Source organism: Octodon degus, unplaced genomic scaffold (assembly GCF_000260255.1).
Source record: "Octodon degus isolate 3935 unplaced genomic scaffold, OctDeg1.0 scaffold00036, whole genome shotgun sequence".
Lineage (NCBI taxonomy): Eukaryota > Metazoa > Chordata > Mammalia > Rodentia > Octodontidae > Octodon > Octodon degus.
The window spans coordinates 13,588,681-13,606,866 of record NW_004524612.1 but is presented as its reverse complement, the minus strand read 5'-3'; the positions used below and the strand labels follow the sequence as shown (position 1 = coordinate 13,606,866).

General features: G+C 53.7%; 1 protein-coding gene across 2 annotated transcripts in view; it reads right to left on the bottom strand.

The window, feature by feature from the left end:
* Nucleotides 1-4,168: 4,168 nt before the first annotated feature.
* Nucleotides 4,169-18,186, bottom strand: part of LOC101586622 (L-gulonolactone oxidase) — a 21,483-nt gene continuing 7,465 nt past the window's right edge. For both annotated transcript variants that reach the window (XM_012514634.2, XM_023714704.1), the window contains 7 exons: nt 15,639-15,824; nt 12,961-13,068; nt 12,488-12,564; nt 7,113-7,262; nt 6,837-7,001; nt 5,799-5,889; nt 4,169-5,212 (listed from right to left, as the gene is read on the bottom strand). In XM_012514634.2, coding sequence (XP_012370088.2) covers nt 5,084-5,212; nt 5,799-5,889; nt 6,837-7,001; nt 7,113-7,262; nt 12,488-12,564; nt 12,961-13,068; nt 15,639-15,824 — 906 coding nt within the window. In that variant the 3' untranslated portion in view covers nt 4,169-5,083. The remainder of the gene's footprint in view (nt 5,213-5,798; nt 5,890-6,836; nt 7,002-7,112; nt 7,263-12,487; nt 12,565-12,960; nt 13,069-15,638; nt 15,825-18,186) is intronic.

Here is an 18,186-nt window from a genome sequence, read left to right as displayed (position 1 = left end):
AGCCGGGCTCTAGGCCCTTTGTTGACACCTGACTGCCATCCGCCAGAATCCTGTACTCAGATACGACGTCTGGTGTTGCCCTGGGAAGTGTGTGACCCACAGCACTGCACAAATACCAACTGTGGACGACCAGAGTCCTGTAATCCCACTAGGTTCCGGCGATCACCCTCAAGGCTTTTCCCCCACTGCAAAGCAGTGGCTGCCTCAGAGGCCAGGATATGGGGACACCTCACCCCAGTTCCTCTGGATCCATGGGTCCCATACAGTGACCTTGGAGCTGCCTGTCCCTTGCTGGGAGGTAGCAGGGAGCAGGGAAGGATGAGAGCCAGGAGCTTCCCTCGTGTGCAGAGCACCACTCGTGAGGCAGCGCTGGGAGACGGAGAAGCCAGGCTCTGAGGGGCAGGGGGAAGGGCTTTGCTTGGGAAGTGAGATAGAACTTCTGAAGCACACAGACTGTCCTGTTGACCGGAAATACAGAGAGACCCAGAAAGCCACTGTGAGCCAAGCTGCTGGAGTGACAGGGACTACTGATTTGCAGAAAGTCAGTGAACCCAAACCCGATTTGGGGAAGGGGGTGCTAGCTGCTGCCACTTAGCTGCTGGGACTTTCCACATCAGGGTCCTACACACTTCCAGGGATTTTCCAGTTGCAACAGAAGAGCCTGGAAAATCCAGGGTGTGTAAAATAGCTCAAGAGGTGATTCAAAGAGGTCCAGGTCTTCAGAGTTCAGGAACAGAACGGGAGATTAGCAAATCCCCCAGTGCGATATGGCGAAAGATGGGCCTCGGATGTGGAGCACATGGTGGCGGTTAATCATGAACCCTCTGTTTGTTGCCTGGCCCTGTTTGAAGGCCGAGCTGGTTAATGTCTGATCCAAGTCCCCTCCATACAATGCCAGAGTGTGTGTAGAGCTGCCTGTGTCCCTGTCCCCATGCCTGTGAACACTCACTGCAGGGCCGGCAGTGGCCCCCAGCCAGCTCTGCTCCTCCCCAAGCTGTGGGGCCAGCGTGCAGTGCCATGGTCTGCCTGCCTTTTCTCCTGTGACTACCGGCACCCGGGGAACAAAGACTGTGACCTTCAACTCATGCCAGACCTTATTTCACAACCTCCTCTTTGTCCCCAGGCCCTCGGGTGCCCAATCTGGTGCATGCCAGCACTCACCCTAAGGCTCTTCTGAGGGTGGGGTGACAGGCAGGCCACTAACTCCAGCCTCACATTCAGCAGGAAGTTGACATCTTTGCCAGTGAGGTCAGGTACATGCAGCCACAGGGGTGGGGCTGACACTAGCAAAAGCACAGATTGTCTTCCAATCCTGCACCTCTGTCCGTCACCAGCCCATGTCCCTGGAGGACGGGAGGGATCCCTTTCAGAACAGGATGCTGCTGCAGTTGGCTGGAACCCTGCACAAGGGCGCCTCACTGTGGGTGGGCAAAGGCAGCCTGTGCGTGTAAACTGTCGGAAATAGAAAGCTGATGAAACTTTCTGTAGCTCTGTTTTGAAATGTTTGGAAACGTCAGGGCCTCTCTTGACCTCCAAAAGGCCCTGCCCTGTGCAGAAGCGGACACCGCCTGGCTTAGCTCATGGGACCCACTCCTGCCCCTTGGAATTGGGGTGCCCAGCAATTCCTCCAGCTTCCACCATTCTTCACCCAGCGCCTGCCTTTGGCCTTATTTTAGCACCCAGAGACCTCAGAGTGGCACCTGCCTCCCAGGACTTGGGCACATTCCTCCTACACTCGAAACCAACTGCAGCGTGGAAAACTCTTCCTTGCAGACCCGTGGTGCCTCCCGCGGGTTCTCCCTTCTGCCCACACTCCTGTCCCTTTGCTGTCTGTGACAGGCTGACCGTGAGGGAGTCAGGCCAGAGTTGGAGCTTGGTTTCCTCCTGTGCACCACAGCTGGGCTCAGACAGATGCCGCCGGGGCGCCTTGAACTCCTACCAGGGGCTGATAGTGGCTGCCATGGAGTGACCAGAGCAGGATTCCTTCTGCTGAGCTATGTCTTTGATCATGCGCAGGAAGCTCCCCTGCCCTTTATGGCTTAAAATCTGGAGCTCACGATGTGACAGCCACGCCTGAGGAACGTGGGGTTGCAGTGGCTCTCTGGAGGGGAGAAGCTGCCCGCGGTCGGCAACATTTGCTCATTTCCTTTTGGCTGGAGATCTCTCAGACCTAATCTAGCTTCCAGAGCCACTCGTGGCCTGCCAGCCCCGATTCTGTGTTACAGGTTAGTCTCACGCTGGTCAGAGGGTCAGGGGGGCACTGTCCTCAGCCTCTCACCTTTCTCAAATTCTTGGAGGCTGCTGGCATTTCCGGCCTGAGATTAGCATGTTGGTCACCAGGGGGCGGAGTTGGACCCAAACGCCTTAATCTCAGCCAAAGATAGGAGGATCCTGGCTAGAAGTGACCTAACAGAAGCAGAGAAGGCGAAAGAATGTGTGCAGACCAGCAGCGCCCTCGGGAGCCCTCCTTACACGCTCAGGCGGCAACTCTTGGTGTCAAAGGGACTCTGCAAGGAGAACTCTACAAAGGTGACCTTCAGGTACCAGAGAAGACCCCCATCAGAGAGAGGATACATTAGGTTCATTAAAAGGCAGGGCATTCCTTATCTGCCGTGCCTTTGTAAGGCCTTCGGCTGGATTCAGACGGGAGGTTTCAGATCACTGTGCTGTGTCCCTTACTGGGGTAGATGTGGGGTGTCAGAACACTGCAGAGCAGGCACAGCCCTCTGCCCAGCAGCAGAAATGTCGTGTATGAGCCAGCCAGATAGCTTAGCGGACTAAAGCACTTGCCTAGGCAGAGCGCAGCAGCGGGGGCTTGATCCCCGGCTTGCCGTGCCAGCCCCGCTCCCCTGGGACAGGCTGAGATAGCGACTGAGACTGGGCGTGGTGGTGTGCACTTGTAATCCCAGCGTTTGGGAGGCTGAAAACAGGAGGATCACTATGAGTCCGATCTACATAGTGACACCCTGTAGACCCTGTACAAAAATACATTTTTAAAAAAAGAAATGTCATGTAAAGGATTGGGAAACGAAACACTACATAAAAAAAAAAAATCAAAGCACAATACAGAAGACAATAGAAAGCAAAATTCATAGAATTTAAAAAGAAAATGTCACTGATCTAAATACAGGGTGGAGGGCGTGCCTTGGCTAAAAAGTCTGAAGACTCCGCCTTTCCCAGCCAGCTTGCGGCGTGATGCTGGGCGGACTCCCTCAGCGCCGAGCCTCTGTTTCCCTGTCTGTGGCACGGGAGGGGACTGCACTTGGCCGAGCCTCGAGCCTGGAGGCCTGGCCTGCTGTGCTTTCTTACACTGACTCCACCAAGCCGGTCCTTTCCTTACATATCAGTCAAAGCCCTCCAGGGCAACAGCTGGAGTCCACATCTACATGCAGAGAGCTGTCTGCAGTAGGGGCACAAGTGACTTCGCACGGCCTAACTGCGTACTGAAGGCTGGAAACTCGGGCTTGTGTTTGGTCTGGAGGCCAAATTGTTTTTTCTTCTTCTAGAACCTTCCATTTTTGTTTTTAAGACCTATCAATTGATTGCATGAGACCCACCCACAATACTGAGAGTAATTTGCTTTGCTTAAAAGGCAACTGATTATTGAGGTTAGCCTCATCTGCAAGATGCCTCGGTAGCGACACATGGACAGACAAGTGCTTGATTAAATAACTTGGTACTGCACTCGCGCAGGTCAGTACATGAAAGTGACGTGCCCTTCCGCACAGGGCTGGCCTTGTAAGTGTCACCCTGTGCTGCACTCAGAAGGGCCCTGTGCTTTGCTTAGTACTCTGATGAAATCCTCTGGAAATTCTTGATAATCTTGGGTCATAAGGCAGTGCATTGTCCTTTTGCATTGTCCTTTGAGCTCCCATAGCTTCTTGGGTGTGGAGGAGGAGAAGGAAGAAGAAGAGGAGGAAGAGGAGGAGGGGGAGGAGAGGGAGGAGGAGGAGGGGGAGAAGGAGGAGAAGGAGGAGGAGGGGAGGGGGAGGGGGAAGAGGAGGAGGAGGGGGAGGAGGCTCTGCTTTCACGGCTGTGGGCGGGGCCCATTCACAGAGCACACTCTGAGGGTGCGCACACAGGCAATGACAGCCACCCCACTTCTCTGGCCATGTTGCATTCTCTCTTATGCTGTTAACATTCTGTGTATATTTTGGTTCTCTGAGAATGGAATTTTCATTATTTTATTGAGGTAAAAACACAGAGTATGCAATTCAATGACATACAGGATCTTCATCCTGCTGCGCAGCCGCCACCACCACCACCCGTTCCCAGGACTCTCTCCTCTTCCCAGGCAACCCTCTGCACCCATCAGACACTAACCCCCGTTGCTCCCATCCCCCACTCGTGGGACCCCCATCCTATTTGTCCCCATGAACCTGAGTGCTCTAGGCAGCCCATTTAAACACACTCATAAGATGTTTGTTCTTTATGACTGGCTTGTTGTACTCAGCCCAGTGCTGTAAGGGTTCATCCATCCTGCAGGATGGGTTCTGATTCTCTTCATTTTTAAGGCTGAGTGATGTGCATGTGTGGGCCACAGTTTGGTACTGTGAAGAATGCGGCTATGAACGTGTACATAGATCTGTCTCTAACATGTTGCTGTCCTTCCTTTGGGGAACAGGTCATTTCCCATGACCCTCATGGGTGAAGGACATCAGGCAGGGGTCACACCACAGCTGCACCCAAACATCTCCAAGGGCCACGTCCTGTAGAGGACTGGAGAGGGAATGCTGGAAGCCGCAGCCCTGGGGACGTTCACTTCTATACCTTGCTAATAGACAGAACCTGGGAGTAATGGGGTTCCTGACCTGCTAGACAAACAGCACACATTAGGGCTACCTTTCCTCCTGGAGAACTGAGCATGGTGGCCGGAGGTGCAGAAAAGGGAGGCAAAGGCACGGGGACATCTTTGGGGGCTTGGGTGCGATGTCCCTGCCTGCTATGGGTGCTGGGCGGATGGAGGGAGGGGAGGACAGCCCTGACCCGAGCCCGGCTCACGCCATGGAGTCAGGAGGGGATGGATGCCTGCCTCTTGGACCTCCCCTCAAGAAGGTGGGCCTTGCTTGTGTACCCTCCCGCCTCAGTAGAACACTTTCTCCAGGTAGGAATTCAGGAACATTCCGGTGGGGTCCAGCTTTTCACGGATGGCACAGAACTTGGGAAAGGCAGGATACATTTTCTCAAAGTCCTTTCGGGTGCAGTTGTGGGCCTGCAGAAGCGATCAGAGACCATGGGCCTTGTGCCTGGAGTCAGCAGGTCAGCAGGGCCGAGTCCCCAAGCCTGCCTGGTGACATCCATCCCTGGAGACACATACATGCTTGCACCATAAGAGAGCCCAGAAGAGCAGAGTGTGGGGTGCACATGTAGAATCCCAGCACTCAGGAAGCTGAGGCAAAGGATCACCAGCCTAGACTACATATCGACACTCTCACTCCCCCAAAAGAAGGGGGGTGTTTTAGAAAGTGCAGTAGGAAGGCGTTAAACAGCAGCACTGGGCCCACCACTCCTATTACAGTGTGACATGGGTGGGGGGTGGGGGTTTCCAGTGCCACCACAGCAGAGAGTCCTCACTTTCCTATCTGCTAAATGGGCTCACAGATGCCAGCTAATCCTGCTCATGGGCTTCCTAAGAGAGTCAAATGAAGGGACAGATGACACATTTCTTTGGACAGCGTGGGGCCTGGCAGTCACCTAGAGCTGAGGGCATCGAGGGGAAGGATGAGGAAGCAGGTCTGAGAGTGGGAGGCTGAGCCCCACCCTCCCTGGGGGTGCTCTGCAGATGCCTACAGCCCTACCTTGGCCCAGTGGGGTCTGCCCTCGAACTTCTTCATGATGGTCTCATAGGCCAGCCAGTAGTCAAGCCGGGGCACGTCCTTGCCATAGGGCCTGGGCATGGGGGAGGCAGGAGGAGGTGAGCCCTGCACAAGGATCTGCCCACCCTGCGGGGCACCTTCTCTATGCTGCCCAGCACTCCTCCTGGCAGGGGAAGCCACGGCCAGGTCTGCCACAGGATGCAGCCAGCAGCCAGCAGCACCTGTGGCTTTTGCTCACCCCTAAGGGGTCTAAAAACGTGCACCCCCTCAGGTATCTTCAGTGAGAATCTGAAAGACTGTGGGTGGGAGTACGGGTCTGTAACAGAATGGAGCTGAGGAGTCCCCATGGCCTAGTGCCTCTCCTGCGCCTTCCTGTGTTATGATGTCGGGGTACGGAGACACCTGCCACTGTCCCTGCTGCCTACAGTGGGACTGCTATGCAGTATGCGGCCTGGGTGTGCAGCAGGCCCTGGCACAGGGAGGGGACTCTACTGCTGAACACACTCCAGCCTGGGAGCCCTTCCCCACCTCAGTCACTGACCGGCATGGACCCAAGAGATAAGAATACACTATTGTCATTCCACAATATTTGCTTCCTAAATAGTAGCTATTCCTAATGAATAAAGTCACAAATAATATTAAAGTCATATTAGCATAACATAGACTAGACCTGAGGTATGACGTGAATCTCTAAGTGGAAATGTTGCTGGGTGTGGTGATACACATCTGAACCCAGCGCCCTTGCAGGCTGAGGCAGGAGGACCTCGAGTTTGAGCCCACTCTGGGTGACTTAGAGAGAACCTGTCTTGGGAAAGGTCAGCATGAGGCCTTGGGTTCAGTCCTAGCACTGCTGAGAAAGAGAGGGAGTGAGGGGTGGAGGAAGACACAGGCTGGCCTCCTGCTGCCAGGACCAGCAAGTCCCTGGAGGAAGTGGCATCAGAGATGGGAAGGAGAGGGTGCTTTCTAACTCCCAGGGAGGCAGGCCAGGGTGTTTCCCCTGCCACGAAGGGAGCCTGTCACCTGTACATGATGATGTTCATGTAGCAGCTGTCCCTCTGGAAGCAGGGGCTTAGTAGGATGTCATCCCCCCGGGTGAAGCGCACCTCCACGGGGTAGTGAGCCACCACCTTGGGGCTGGCTTCCAGCGCGCTCTTCAGCTCCAGCAGGGCCTCCTTGGTCTTCTCCCTGTGCTCGGTGCAGGGCATGCGATCTGGACCTCAGGGCAGGAAGGGCCTCTGGGACCTTCCCCACGGCGCTCACGGAGCCCTCCTCTGTGGCCGTCCCAAAAGACCCTACCTGGGGATGGCCCAGTCCTGGACATGCTGCTTGAAGCGGCACTCGTAGGTGAAGATCTTGTGGCTGACATCACTGTTCTCCTTCTTGCGGTTGAACAGCAGCCAGAAGAAGAAGCGGTTGATCCAGCCCACGAGGCACGGCAGGAAGGTGCTGTGGGGATAGGCGAGGAGGGACAGGGGCGCGATCGTGACACCAGCATCCGTCACATGCCTGCTGTATCCCAGGGATGGCGAAGAGGCCTTTCCCAACCAGAGCCTTGCTCTCCACATGTAGGTGGCCTTGTCACTTATCTAGGTCTTGGACATCCCTGTGGGTGGCACCAGTGTGGCCCCACGTCCTTCTTGCTCTAGCCATGTGGCACTCTACGTCGGGGCACTGAGATTTTATTCTGACACACACACACACCCATTAGTGGTTATTGACATTGCTTTGGGAGTTTTGTCACCTCCAGCCACCCTCTAACAAGTGTCTTTGTCCCAGAATCTTAGCAGCCCGCTAGGACCGAGGGTGAGTGTCATGTCAGCAGGTCGTTGCCTGGTGGATTTCCCCAGAGACCGTGGTGTGCACCCTCCTAAGCCCCGGGCTGCATGGATTGCTGTAGGGGTTAGGTGGCCAGTGGGAGCCAGAGACTGCCATGGGGTCTCTGGGCCTGCGCTCTGGTGCCCCTAAATGATGCTGGAGTTGCCCAGGGAGAGCTCTGCGCAACTAGGGGCCAGGTGGGAACTGTTACCTGGCTTTTTGCTTTAGGAAATACATTTACATGATAGTCTGCCCGATCTTTACACACGCATGCACACACGCACGTATGCATGCACACGCACACACACACACACTCACACTCACATGCTCACACACGTATGCATGCACACATACACTCACACATTCACACACATGCTCACTCTGGACACACCATGGAGCCAGTGTTCTCCCTGCCAGGAGGTGTCTGGGCCCCAGACAGCCAGGTAGCACATGGGCCGAGCCCAGCGGTTTCCTGGCACTTCTGGCTGTGGCCTGGGTGTGGTGCACGAGATGTAGAGCCCTATTTATTTGCGTGTGGCCTGGGCCCAGGAGCCAACACACACACTTGAATCTGTGCCGCTGCGGGGGTGGAAGCTGTGGCTGGAGGGAAGCCACCTTCTCCTCCGGGCTGTCACCTGGATGGAGCTGTGGCCTCTATGCTGGGCACGCTGGCTGATCCTGGCCTGTACCCTACAGAGCTGATAAGGGGCTGCGTTTCAGTTCCTGACACCTCCCAGGCAAGTCATTCATCATGGTTTGGAAACCAGTCCTGCATGGGGACCCCCTGATGCCACCCGTAGCACTCCTATCCCAAGGACAGGCCAATCCATGGAAGAAAATGGGCTGAACTGCCTCAATTCCTGGACCCAGACCCAGCCTGGACCCAGAACTGCTATGAAAGCAGTATCTGACAGGCAGTGTGTCCTGGGAGAAAGTGTTACAGCGAGCCTGGGCTTCTGTGGGAACCAGCAAGGCCTGGAACCCATCCCAAGAGCCCATCACCGCGCTCAACTGTGATTCAAGGATTAAGTATCGCCTTCTAGGGATGTCACAAGGACTACAAGGGGCCACACATATGGAGCACCCCGCAGTGTGCTTGGGAGACAATAAGTGCTCAGAGAACTGCCACCCTTGCAGGCTGAGGGTGGCTGCTGCTCTCCAGAGAGGCGTGGGAGAAGGAACGGGCGCCTGCAACCTGAGCTGGCACACAGGGGCGAGAAGGACCGGTGACGGCTCCTGGCCACTGGTCTCACAGGCTCCCCGTTTTGCAGGGTGTTGAGCTGGCAGAGTCAGGTTGCAGAGGGGAGAAGGAGGGGAGCTCTAGAGCAGCTGCCGAGGACCAGAGCCCGACCCTGGTCCTTTGACCTGTTCCCTCCGGCCCCCATTTGCCTTCAAGCTGGCAGCCTAAAGAAGCCCCGGAGCATGCTTTAGATCAGGCTTCTAGGTGAGGCTGTGGCAGCCGCGTCTTGTCAGAAAGTATAAAGTGAGTTATCATTGACAGAAGCCGATTAGTTGGATCCGTAAGAAAAAGATCAGTGGACACTTGGGTTCAGTTCACGGGGGCCAAGCAGCAGCACTAAATCCAAGACCACCACTGACCTGGAACAGCCACGCAGTGAGTGACTTTGAGTTTTGCCAAAAAGGACAGGAATGCAGAGAGAAGTAAATCATTCGCGGGCTCCACAGAGCTGGGTGTTGGAGCTGTCTGAGGGGAGCTAAAGAAGAGCGCACTTAGTCGACAAGGGAGAGGCTCAGAGGAAGAAGGACCCCAGGAGGAAAGGCCGAGTTTGTTCTCAGGCTGGCAGAGCCAGAGGATGGGATGGAAGAGGGTGTGGGGTAAGACCCACTCGTACTTCCTGATATCAGAACTTACTGTGAAGCTACAGGAATCGAGACAATGTAGTACAGGGTTCAAGACTGACTCCGATCAGTGGAATAGATCAGGAGTCTAGAAATACATTTTGGTCAACTGATTTTTAACAAAAACATAATGACAATTTAATGGGGAAAGAATAGCCTTTTCATCAGATAGTGTTGAAAGAACTGGCCATTATAAGCAAAAGAAGGAGGCTGGACTTCTCCCTCAAAATGTATGCAGTGATAAAAACAAAAGAGCTAAAACTGTAAACTATAAAACTCTCAGGAAAAAGTCTTTGTGATTTTTTTAAGCACAGGGTGTTTAAAAGTGAAGCACAAAGTGTGCGCATAAAAAAAGGATAAATTGGACTTGACCAAAGTTAGTAAAGAGATGGATCACAGAGTGGGAGAAAATATTTGCAAATTATCGATCTGATAAGGGACTGCTCTCGAGAATGAGAACTATTTCCATTCAGCAATAAAAAGTCACATAATCTAATGTGTAAATTTTAAAAATGGGGCAAGCCCAGGTGTGATGACACACACCTGTAATACCAGCACTCTGGGAGTGTTATGGTTTGTGTCTAGTTGTCCCCCCAAAGCCTCATGCAGTCATGGGGCAGACTTGTAGAGTTTGTAACTAACTCATGATCCACTGGGATTATGGGTGTGAGTGCTGCTGGGATTATGGGTGTGAGTGCTGCTGAGATTATGGGTGTGAGTGCTGCTGGGATTATGGGTGTGAGTGCCTCACCTGGCCTGGGGCAGACAGCCTGAATGCACCTTAAGGAAGACAGACTCGCTCTGCAGCCATTGCTGCTGCTGCCCCTCCCTTGAGCTCTTGCTCTTTGCCGCCTCCATGAAAGGCTGCCCTCTGCCATGTGCCGCTCTGCCTTGAGCCAGCTGAGTATGGACTGACACCTCCAGTAGCTGTGAGCTAAGTAAACCTTTCCTTCCTTCATTCTGGGTGTCGGGTATTTGTTCCAGCAACAAGAGAAGAATAACTGAGACAGGGAGGCAGAGCCGGAAGGATTAAAATTTAAACCAGCCTGACAATTTAGCTAGGTCTTGTCACAGGCTTAAGCCAAGAAACAAAAAGGGCTGGGGAGACAGCTTAGTGTGATGACCTTGTGTTCAACCCCAAGTACTGTGAAAAGCAGATAAATAAAAGTGGAAAAAATCTGCATAGACATTTGTTCAAAGAAGATACACAAATGGCTCTAAGAACTTGAAAAATGCTCAACATCATTAGTCATCAGGGAACTTCTACTGGAAACCACCACACACTACTTCAAACTTTCTAGGATGGCTTAAATGGAAAAGACGGATAATGACAAATTTTGTTTGGATGAGGAAAAATTTGAAACTTAATAAAATGTTAATGGAGGTGTAAATTGGTATAGCCCTTCTGTAAAACTGTCAGTTCCCCCAAAAGCACAAAATTACCCTATGACTCAGTGATCCTATTCTTAGGAAATAACCAAAGAACCGAGAAAATATGTCTAAATACAAAATTCTACATGAATAGTCACAGCGGCATTATGTGGGTTTGTCAGAAAGTAGAAATAATCCAAGTGTCCACTTGCTGAAGAACCAATAAACACAGGCCAGCCACACAAGGGAATATTAGTCGGCCACAAAAATGAACAAATGATCGACACACTCTACAACGCAAAGAACATTATGCCAAGCAAAGGAAGCCACTGGCAGAGATCACACGTGGTCTAATTCCGGCCACACGCAATGTGTGGAACAGGAACCTCTACAGAAAGGAGAGTAGTGTTTTCCAGGGCAAGAGGAAGGACAGTGACACGTGCTGCTAAGGCTCCAGGGCTTCTTGTCGGAGCTGTGGAAATAGTCTACCACTGACTGAAGGAATGGCTGCATGACTCTGCGAGGGTTCGGAGAGTCCCTGGACTCTGCACTTCCAGGGGAACCATCTGGCATGAGAATGAAGTCCGCACGCAGGTCCCAGTCACCATTAGTCAGGAGGTGAGTGACCTGGACTGGGGCTCCTGTCTCAGATGCTAGATACCTGCCTACAGTGGCGAATCACTCAGGCATCCCCTTGGGATGCTGCCCAGAGAGAGCCGTACTCCGAGGGGCAGGGAGGACTGCGGGGCCAGAGAGAGACTGCTCAGTTGGCCTGGGAACAAGTAGGGAAGGCTCCGGAGGGGAAGGGAGAGGTCAGCACCCAGGAAGTGACCAAGCGAAACTCTGGGAAGGAACTCTGTCTTCTTGTCCCTCGCTACTGGAAAGTATCCACACGGGCACGTGTTCCATGTGGCACCCGTTTTTATGGCATGGTTGTGCTACCTGCCCTCAGCCATGTGCTATGGGGAATAAATCTATAGTCCCAGTACCATGGGGCTACTCGCTTTGAAAGTGACTGACAGAGTTATCCCAGCAAGACCCTGCTGAAGGAGCCTAGAGAACCACTTCATTCATGTCTGGACTTACCTGTTATTTTTTTTTTTTTTATTCTTGGGCCTGAACTTTGAACCATCCATCTACCCATCCATCCATCCAACCCCCCATTCCATCCTCCCTCCTTCTTTTCCTCCCTCTCTCCCTCCCTCTCTTCCTCTCTTCCCTCTCTCCCTTCCTTCCCTTCCTCCCTCTTTCCCCTTCCTGCTTCCCTCCCTCCTTCCTTCCCTCCATCTCTCCCTCTTTCCCTCCCGCTCTTCCTCTTACCCTCCTTCCCTCCCTCCCTCCTTTCTTCCCTTTCTCCTATCTCCCCCCCCGCCTTCCATCAGGTGGGTTCCTGTCACACCCTCTTTTCTCCAATGCGTTTGCATTCAGCAGCTGTGTGGCTGTTCTAAAACATCCCCTCCTTAAAACCCTCCTGGTGATTTCCACTGCCCTTAGGATGAACCCTGCTCCTCAGGCCACTCACATGTGCAGCTGGGGTGCAAACCACTGCCCTGCCTCAGGAGGCAAACCCAACTGCCTCCTCCATGTGCATGGCCGACAGTGGGAAGGGGCTACTGCACTCCTACCTGGCCCAGAGCAGGAGCTCCAGTAAGTAGAATCCAAAGGCGTAGTCCCAAAACCAGTTGGCTGAAGAGGAGGGGGGCTGGGAAAGGAAATTTGCCATGAGTTCAGCCCCGAGAGTCAGGGCTGAGCTGCCTTCTGATGTATGCATTCTATTGTCATCGGATAAGATGTATTCTGGGTACGGCTTCATGTGGGGGAGCAAGGAGAAGCCACAGGCGACCCACCTCTCTTGGCCACACCCCTACGTGTCCCCACTCTAGGACACCCTGGCTGCCCATTGGCCGCCTTCCTTCTGCCCTCTGGCCCACTCGGCTACGCTCCCACCTCATTGACCCTCGGAACACAAGTGTCAGCCAGACTGGGAGCCGGCAGGGTGTGGAGATAATGGCTGTGTGGGGCAGGGAGGACGCACGCTGGTCTCCGGGCACTGCTGCTCCCGGACGCGGAGCGAGTTTGGCCACATCACCGTGGCTACCTTGTTGGTGTGGTCCTGGTAGATGATGCTGACGTTCTCGCTGTGTGGGAACCACAGGAAGCGGAAGTACTCAGACTTCTTCAAGTGGCTGTCAAGGTTGTCAAGGACCTGGCCCAGCAAGAGGGAGGGGAGAGATTGCATTGTTACAGGAAGACGGTGGAGAAGCGACCAAGAGAAATTCGCCGTTAGTCAGTTTTGCGTCACCAAAAGAAAATACTTAAGATTCTCCTAACATTGTCCAATGGCTAAGAATGAGTCTTAAAACATGGGAACATTAAAATGGCCCACTTACATGTTCACTTCCTCAAGCTGTGTAGAGGACACAGTAATTTCCTATCTGTCAAAAGACTTTGCCCACACAGTAGTCGCTACTTCAGTGTGTGTTATTGGGATGAAGGATCCTATGGGGGCTTGTGCCTCAAAATTAGAGTCACAGTGCTATTGAGCTGGCCGTTGAGAACTGGCTACCACACTTGTGGTGACCAAGCAGGTTTGAAGTCTTTGGCTGGGCCAGTCTCCAGCAGATGTCCACCCAAGGGAGTGGGGAGCTCCAGCATGACAAAGCTGGTGTGTCACCAGGACCGATCCTGCTCCTTAGGGAATGGGGTGGTGACGCAGGCACCCCTGCACATGTCGTATCTTGTTATGGCTTGGCTGGCATAAAGGCAAGAGGGCAACAACGATTTATGAAGTCCCCATGTCTTCTAATAGGCTTGACTGCACATTAACCAGACCACAGAGTGGGCAGTGCTGTGGTCATAAAAGGGCACAGAGGAAAGTGGGGGCTCTTTGCAAACATGAACTTGGGGTGTGGCTCCACCCTCCCACTGTGGTCCTAAAGCACTGATTCTTCAGGGTCCGAGAATGACCCCATTCCTTACTGGGCTTTGAGCAGCATTCGGTATCATGTTGAGGCATCTTCAAGAGAGCCAGTATCGGGGAGCACAGTATGGGATCCACCCATACAGCGTGGGGGGCAGAGAACATCTCAGAAGAGAGGGCTCTGAATGCATTTGTGTCCTTCTGAACCCGGTGCTACGTGGACCACTCAGGGCTTTGTGCCTTAAGGGCTGGCAGCAAAGCTGCCTCGGGGAAGATCTCTGCGTGCCCGAGCTGACCGCCCAGCAACTGGAGGAAGGAGTGATGGTGACTGTGTTCCCTGGCAAAACGGGGGAGCAGCCTGGCAGCCTGGGGATTGGAATCCATCTCAGGACGGTCGGGAGGACAGTGCCCCCCAACATGTTGGAAAAGAGCTGGAGGGGGCAGAGAGGCCAGAAGACCCACATGTGGTGTTTCCTTGTAGGGTGACAAGATCACAGAGGAGTGGAAGGGGCAAGATCGAGCTGGCTCATGTCCTCCTGGGGCACAAGGCTAAGGAGTGCCTGTGGGCTGCTCCAGAGAGGGAAATGGCCCTGCCAGCCACAGCCTCACCTCAGGGTAGAGACAAGGAGGGGCAGCTCTGCTGGATCCTGGACGCTGGCTTGCCAAGGGGCCTCGGGAAGCCCACGGCCAGGCTCGCAGGCTGCCCCTCTCCCTGACCTCTTCCCTCCACCCTTTTGAGCATTTCTGATCCTGCATGTGTGTGCCCGTATGTATCCCGGTGTGCAAGGGTGCGCTACTTTTTCTTTTGGGGTGGAGACTGCAACTGCTATTTTTCCTGTCACAGCAACTGGAAGCTTTGAAAAGAATGTGGGCCATTGCTTTAAAAGTCACTTTGAGTTTTCAAGGATGTCATGTCTAATTAGAAGGCTCCATGTTGACCTGAGTTGGAGACAGCAGTCTGGAAGGATGTTCAGCGGATGTGTGTGCATGCGTGTGTACATACATGTGCATATGCATGTACCCATATGTGTGCATGTGTGAGCAGGTGTGTGCTGGTACACATGCTGGAGGGGGTGAGGCAGCCTGAGATCAGGCTCAAAGAGAAGCAGGACTTGACTGCGACCTCTGCTGGGTCAGAGGAGACAAGAGGACTGGTCGGGTGGCAGAGGACTGACCAGTGCCCAGCTCTGGTGGCAAAGTCAATCCGCAGCAAAAAGGAGCAAGCCTTTAATCTCTGGGTCAAAATCTTCATCCTGAAAATCAGTAAGCTCTCACTCAAGTGGAAGGCAGGAAAAGGGGCTTCAACTGCAGGCAGGAGCATGACCACTTTCTGATGGGGAGGGGTCGCTTCCCCGCAGGTGACATCCTTTATCCCTTAGCCTGCCCAGCGCTCACTGAAGCCCCTGTCATGGAGGCCAGCATAGGCCTCCCATGGCCCCCCTTCCCTGCAGCTCTGCACTCTCTGCACCTGTGGCCCCCACGTCCCTCCCCTTGATGCCCATGGCTGTCTAACTGCCCCTACTCTTGTATACCCATCTCCACCCTTCTGCTCTCTGAAGCACCTGCTGTCCCCAACCACTGCCTGGAGAATGGGGGCCTCTATCAGGGGCTGAGCTACACTTGTACCCTCAAATTCCTATGTGACCTCCCAACCCCAGTTCCTCAGATTGTGACTATTTGGAGACAGGACCTCCAAGCAGGCCAGTCCTGGAGACTCAGCTCCCAGATGTGGTGACACCTCTGGGTCCTCGAGGTCAGAGCAGCTGAGAGTACCACCCTCCAGGCACAGTCACTCAGGCTCACCTCCCGTGCAGGCCTCTCTCCTACCCCCATCCCCACTCCAGCAAGGCCAGTACCTCTTTCAGGGTAGAGGGGAAGGATTTCTCCTGCAGGTGGAACTGTGGCACGCACTGCAGGGTGACCGTGAGGATGACGCCCAGGCAGCCAAGGTGCACCCGCGCCGCCTGGAACACTTCAGGATGGCTGGACTCAGAGCACTCCAGAATGGCCCCGTCAGCTGTCATCAGTGTCAGCGCCACCACCTGGTGGAGGGGAAGCCACACACAGAGTTGGGCTCAGCCAGAAAGGGGTGGGTGGCACCCATTCCCAGAGGACCCTGTCCCCTGGGCCCTGGGACACCTTAGAGAGCCAGGTGTCTTACTGTACCCTACTGTCATGGCCAAAGGGAGGAGACTAGGAGGAGAGAGAAAGGGGAGAAAGGAAAGCGAAGCCATGCCCAGGGGGTGCCACGGGCCCTGCTGGTGGGCTGATCCTCCGGGAGCCTCCTCCTCACTGCTTCTGTGGCCTCGCAGGAAGCCACGCTCTGCCCCTGCCCGAGGAATTCTGAGCCTGGATGGCTGCAAAGAGCCAAGGGCCAAGCCTGTGTGGTGGCGAATGCCTGAAATCCTAGCATCTGCTAGACCGAGGCAGGAAGAGTGCAAGTTTGAGTCCTGCTGAGCCACTTAGCAAATATAGCCAAAGCCTGTGGGATGGGGTGGGGATGTAGCTATGCAAAGCCCTGGGTTCGACCCTCAGTGCAAAAAGAAAAAAAAATGAAAAAAGAGCCGTGGTGGTTCTTAGGATTGTGTGTGTGTATGGTACCTTGAGGGCCATGAAGCCCCACTGGGAGAGCTCAGCTCAGGAGCAGGATCCCTGCCGCTGCCTACCTGCCCTTGCTATACCTGGGGTCACTGTCCAGGTATAGCAGCTCCTCCTTCCACCTCTCCCCTGTGGCCACCAAGAGCTTCTGCTCCACTAGAGACTGGAGACCAGCAACCTCAGCCCTGAGGCCCTTGGCCCCATTCGGCCCTCTCTGCCCCTGCAACCTGCTGTCTGGAGGGAAATTGCTTCTGACGTGTGGCTGGCCACGGGGGCATGGGGCAGGAGAGCAGGACTAATTCTGATTAACAGTGCCTGAGACCAGAGAGGAGAAGAGGGCAGAGCCCAGGCTCGGTGGCCTGCTGCAGGAGTGAGGTTGTCAGTGGTTTCTACTAAAGCCAAGCTCTGTCTGGGATCTGGAGCCATGTGTGAGATCCAGCCAGAGCGGTGCTTCCCTTGGGTCTGGAGCCTGTGGGCAGGGGCACTGTTCTCAGGGCTGTGTGGACTTGGCCATGTGCTTCAGCCTCTCTATTCCCTCCTCTGTGAAGCAGGGAGAGTAGTGACTGCTCCCTTGAGGAGTGGTGAGGGTCAGCTGAGGATATGTCAGCACGCCTCTCTGGCATGGCAGACACCACAGATGAGTGTTCCCTGGCATCTGCAGGCGGCGCAAAATCAGGGAATTAGATAAGCTGCCACTTAGATTGCACGATGTGCAGCAATAGGCAGTGAATATTCACATTTCAAAGATGGATTACAATAAAAGACACATCACCTCGCACCCCTCTCAAAGCATCTCCCCCCACTTCAAACAAACTCATCCCCTCATGCTCGGCGCATCCTGAGCTGTTCTGGAAGTCCTCTTTCCCAAGAAGCTTCCTGAGGTGTGGTCAAAAATAGCACAAAGCTGTTGCTAGGCGCCATGAAACCGAGAGGCAGGCTTGGCAGCCAGGGCGGTACGCCCTCCTCCTCCTTCTTAGCTGGGTCTGGCAGCGTGGCTTCTGGGTCTCCCCCAAAGACCAAAGGACCACGAAAGGCAAACATTTTGAGTCCACTCAGAACACTGAGGCAGCTACAACAGCACAACTAAAGACGCTCACAAATGAAGACTTCCGGACCTGCTTCAGAAAAGCAGAGACAACGGGATAGGTATGCACAAAGGAAGGGCCTTCAGGGGCTTGATGGCAGAGAATAACAATACTAATTATCATTATTTAATCTTGTATTTAGTTGGTACAGGGTCTCACTACACACCTTGGACTTGGTAGTGACCCTCCTGTCTCAGCCTCCCCAGCGCTGAGATTACAGGTGTGCACTACCATGCCAGGTCTCAGTGGCTGGCACAGTGCTCCCAGGGTTCTGGGGCCAGCATGGCATGCAGTACCAGGGATGAGCCCGGGTCCTTGTGCTTATCAGGCAGGTGCTTAGACCCCTGAGCTATCTCCCAAGCCCACAAATAATTATTTGAATAAATTATTTTACTTTAGTAGCTTTCTTTTAAAAATTTAGACATTCAGGGACTTAAAGTTCAACGTATCAATATTTGATGAAAAATACCTGTTCCATGTTATGCTTAAAATGTTTGATATTCAGATAGATAGTGAGGTTAAGCTTAACAACCTAAGTTGTTTGATAATAACAATAAGCTTGTCTTCTTGGTTAACAACCTAAGTTTGCAAACCAAATTAGAGAAAAAGGAGGGCTGCAAGGAAAGCCAACTTTTTGGCCCTAGCCTTCCAAGTTCAATTAAGACTCAGGACATATGAGAACTTGTACTGTTACATCATGTAACTCGGTAGTGTCCCAAAT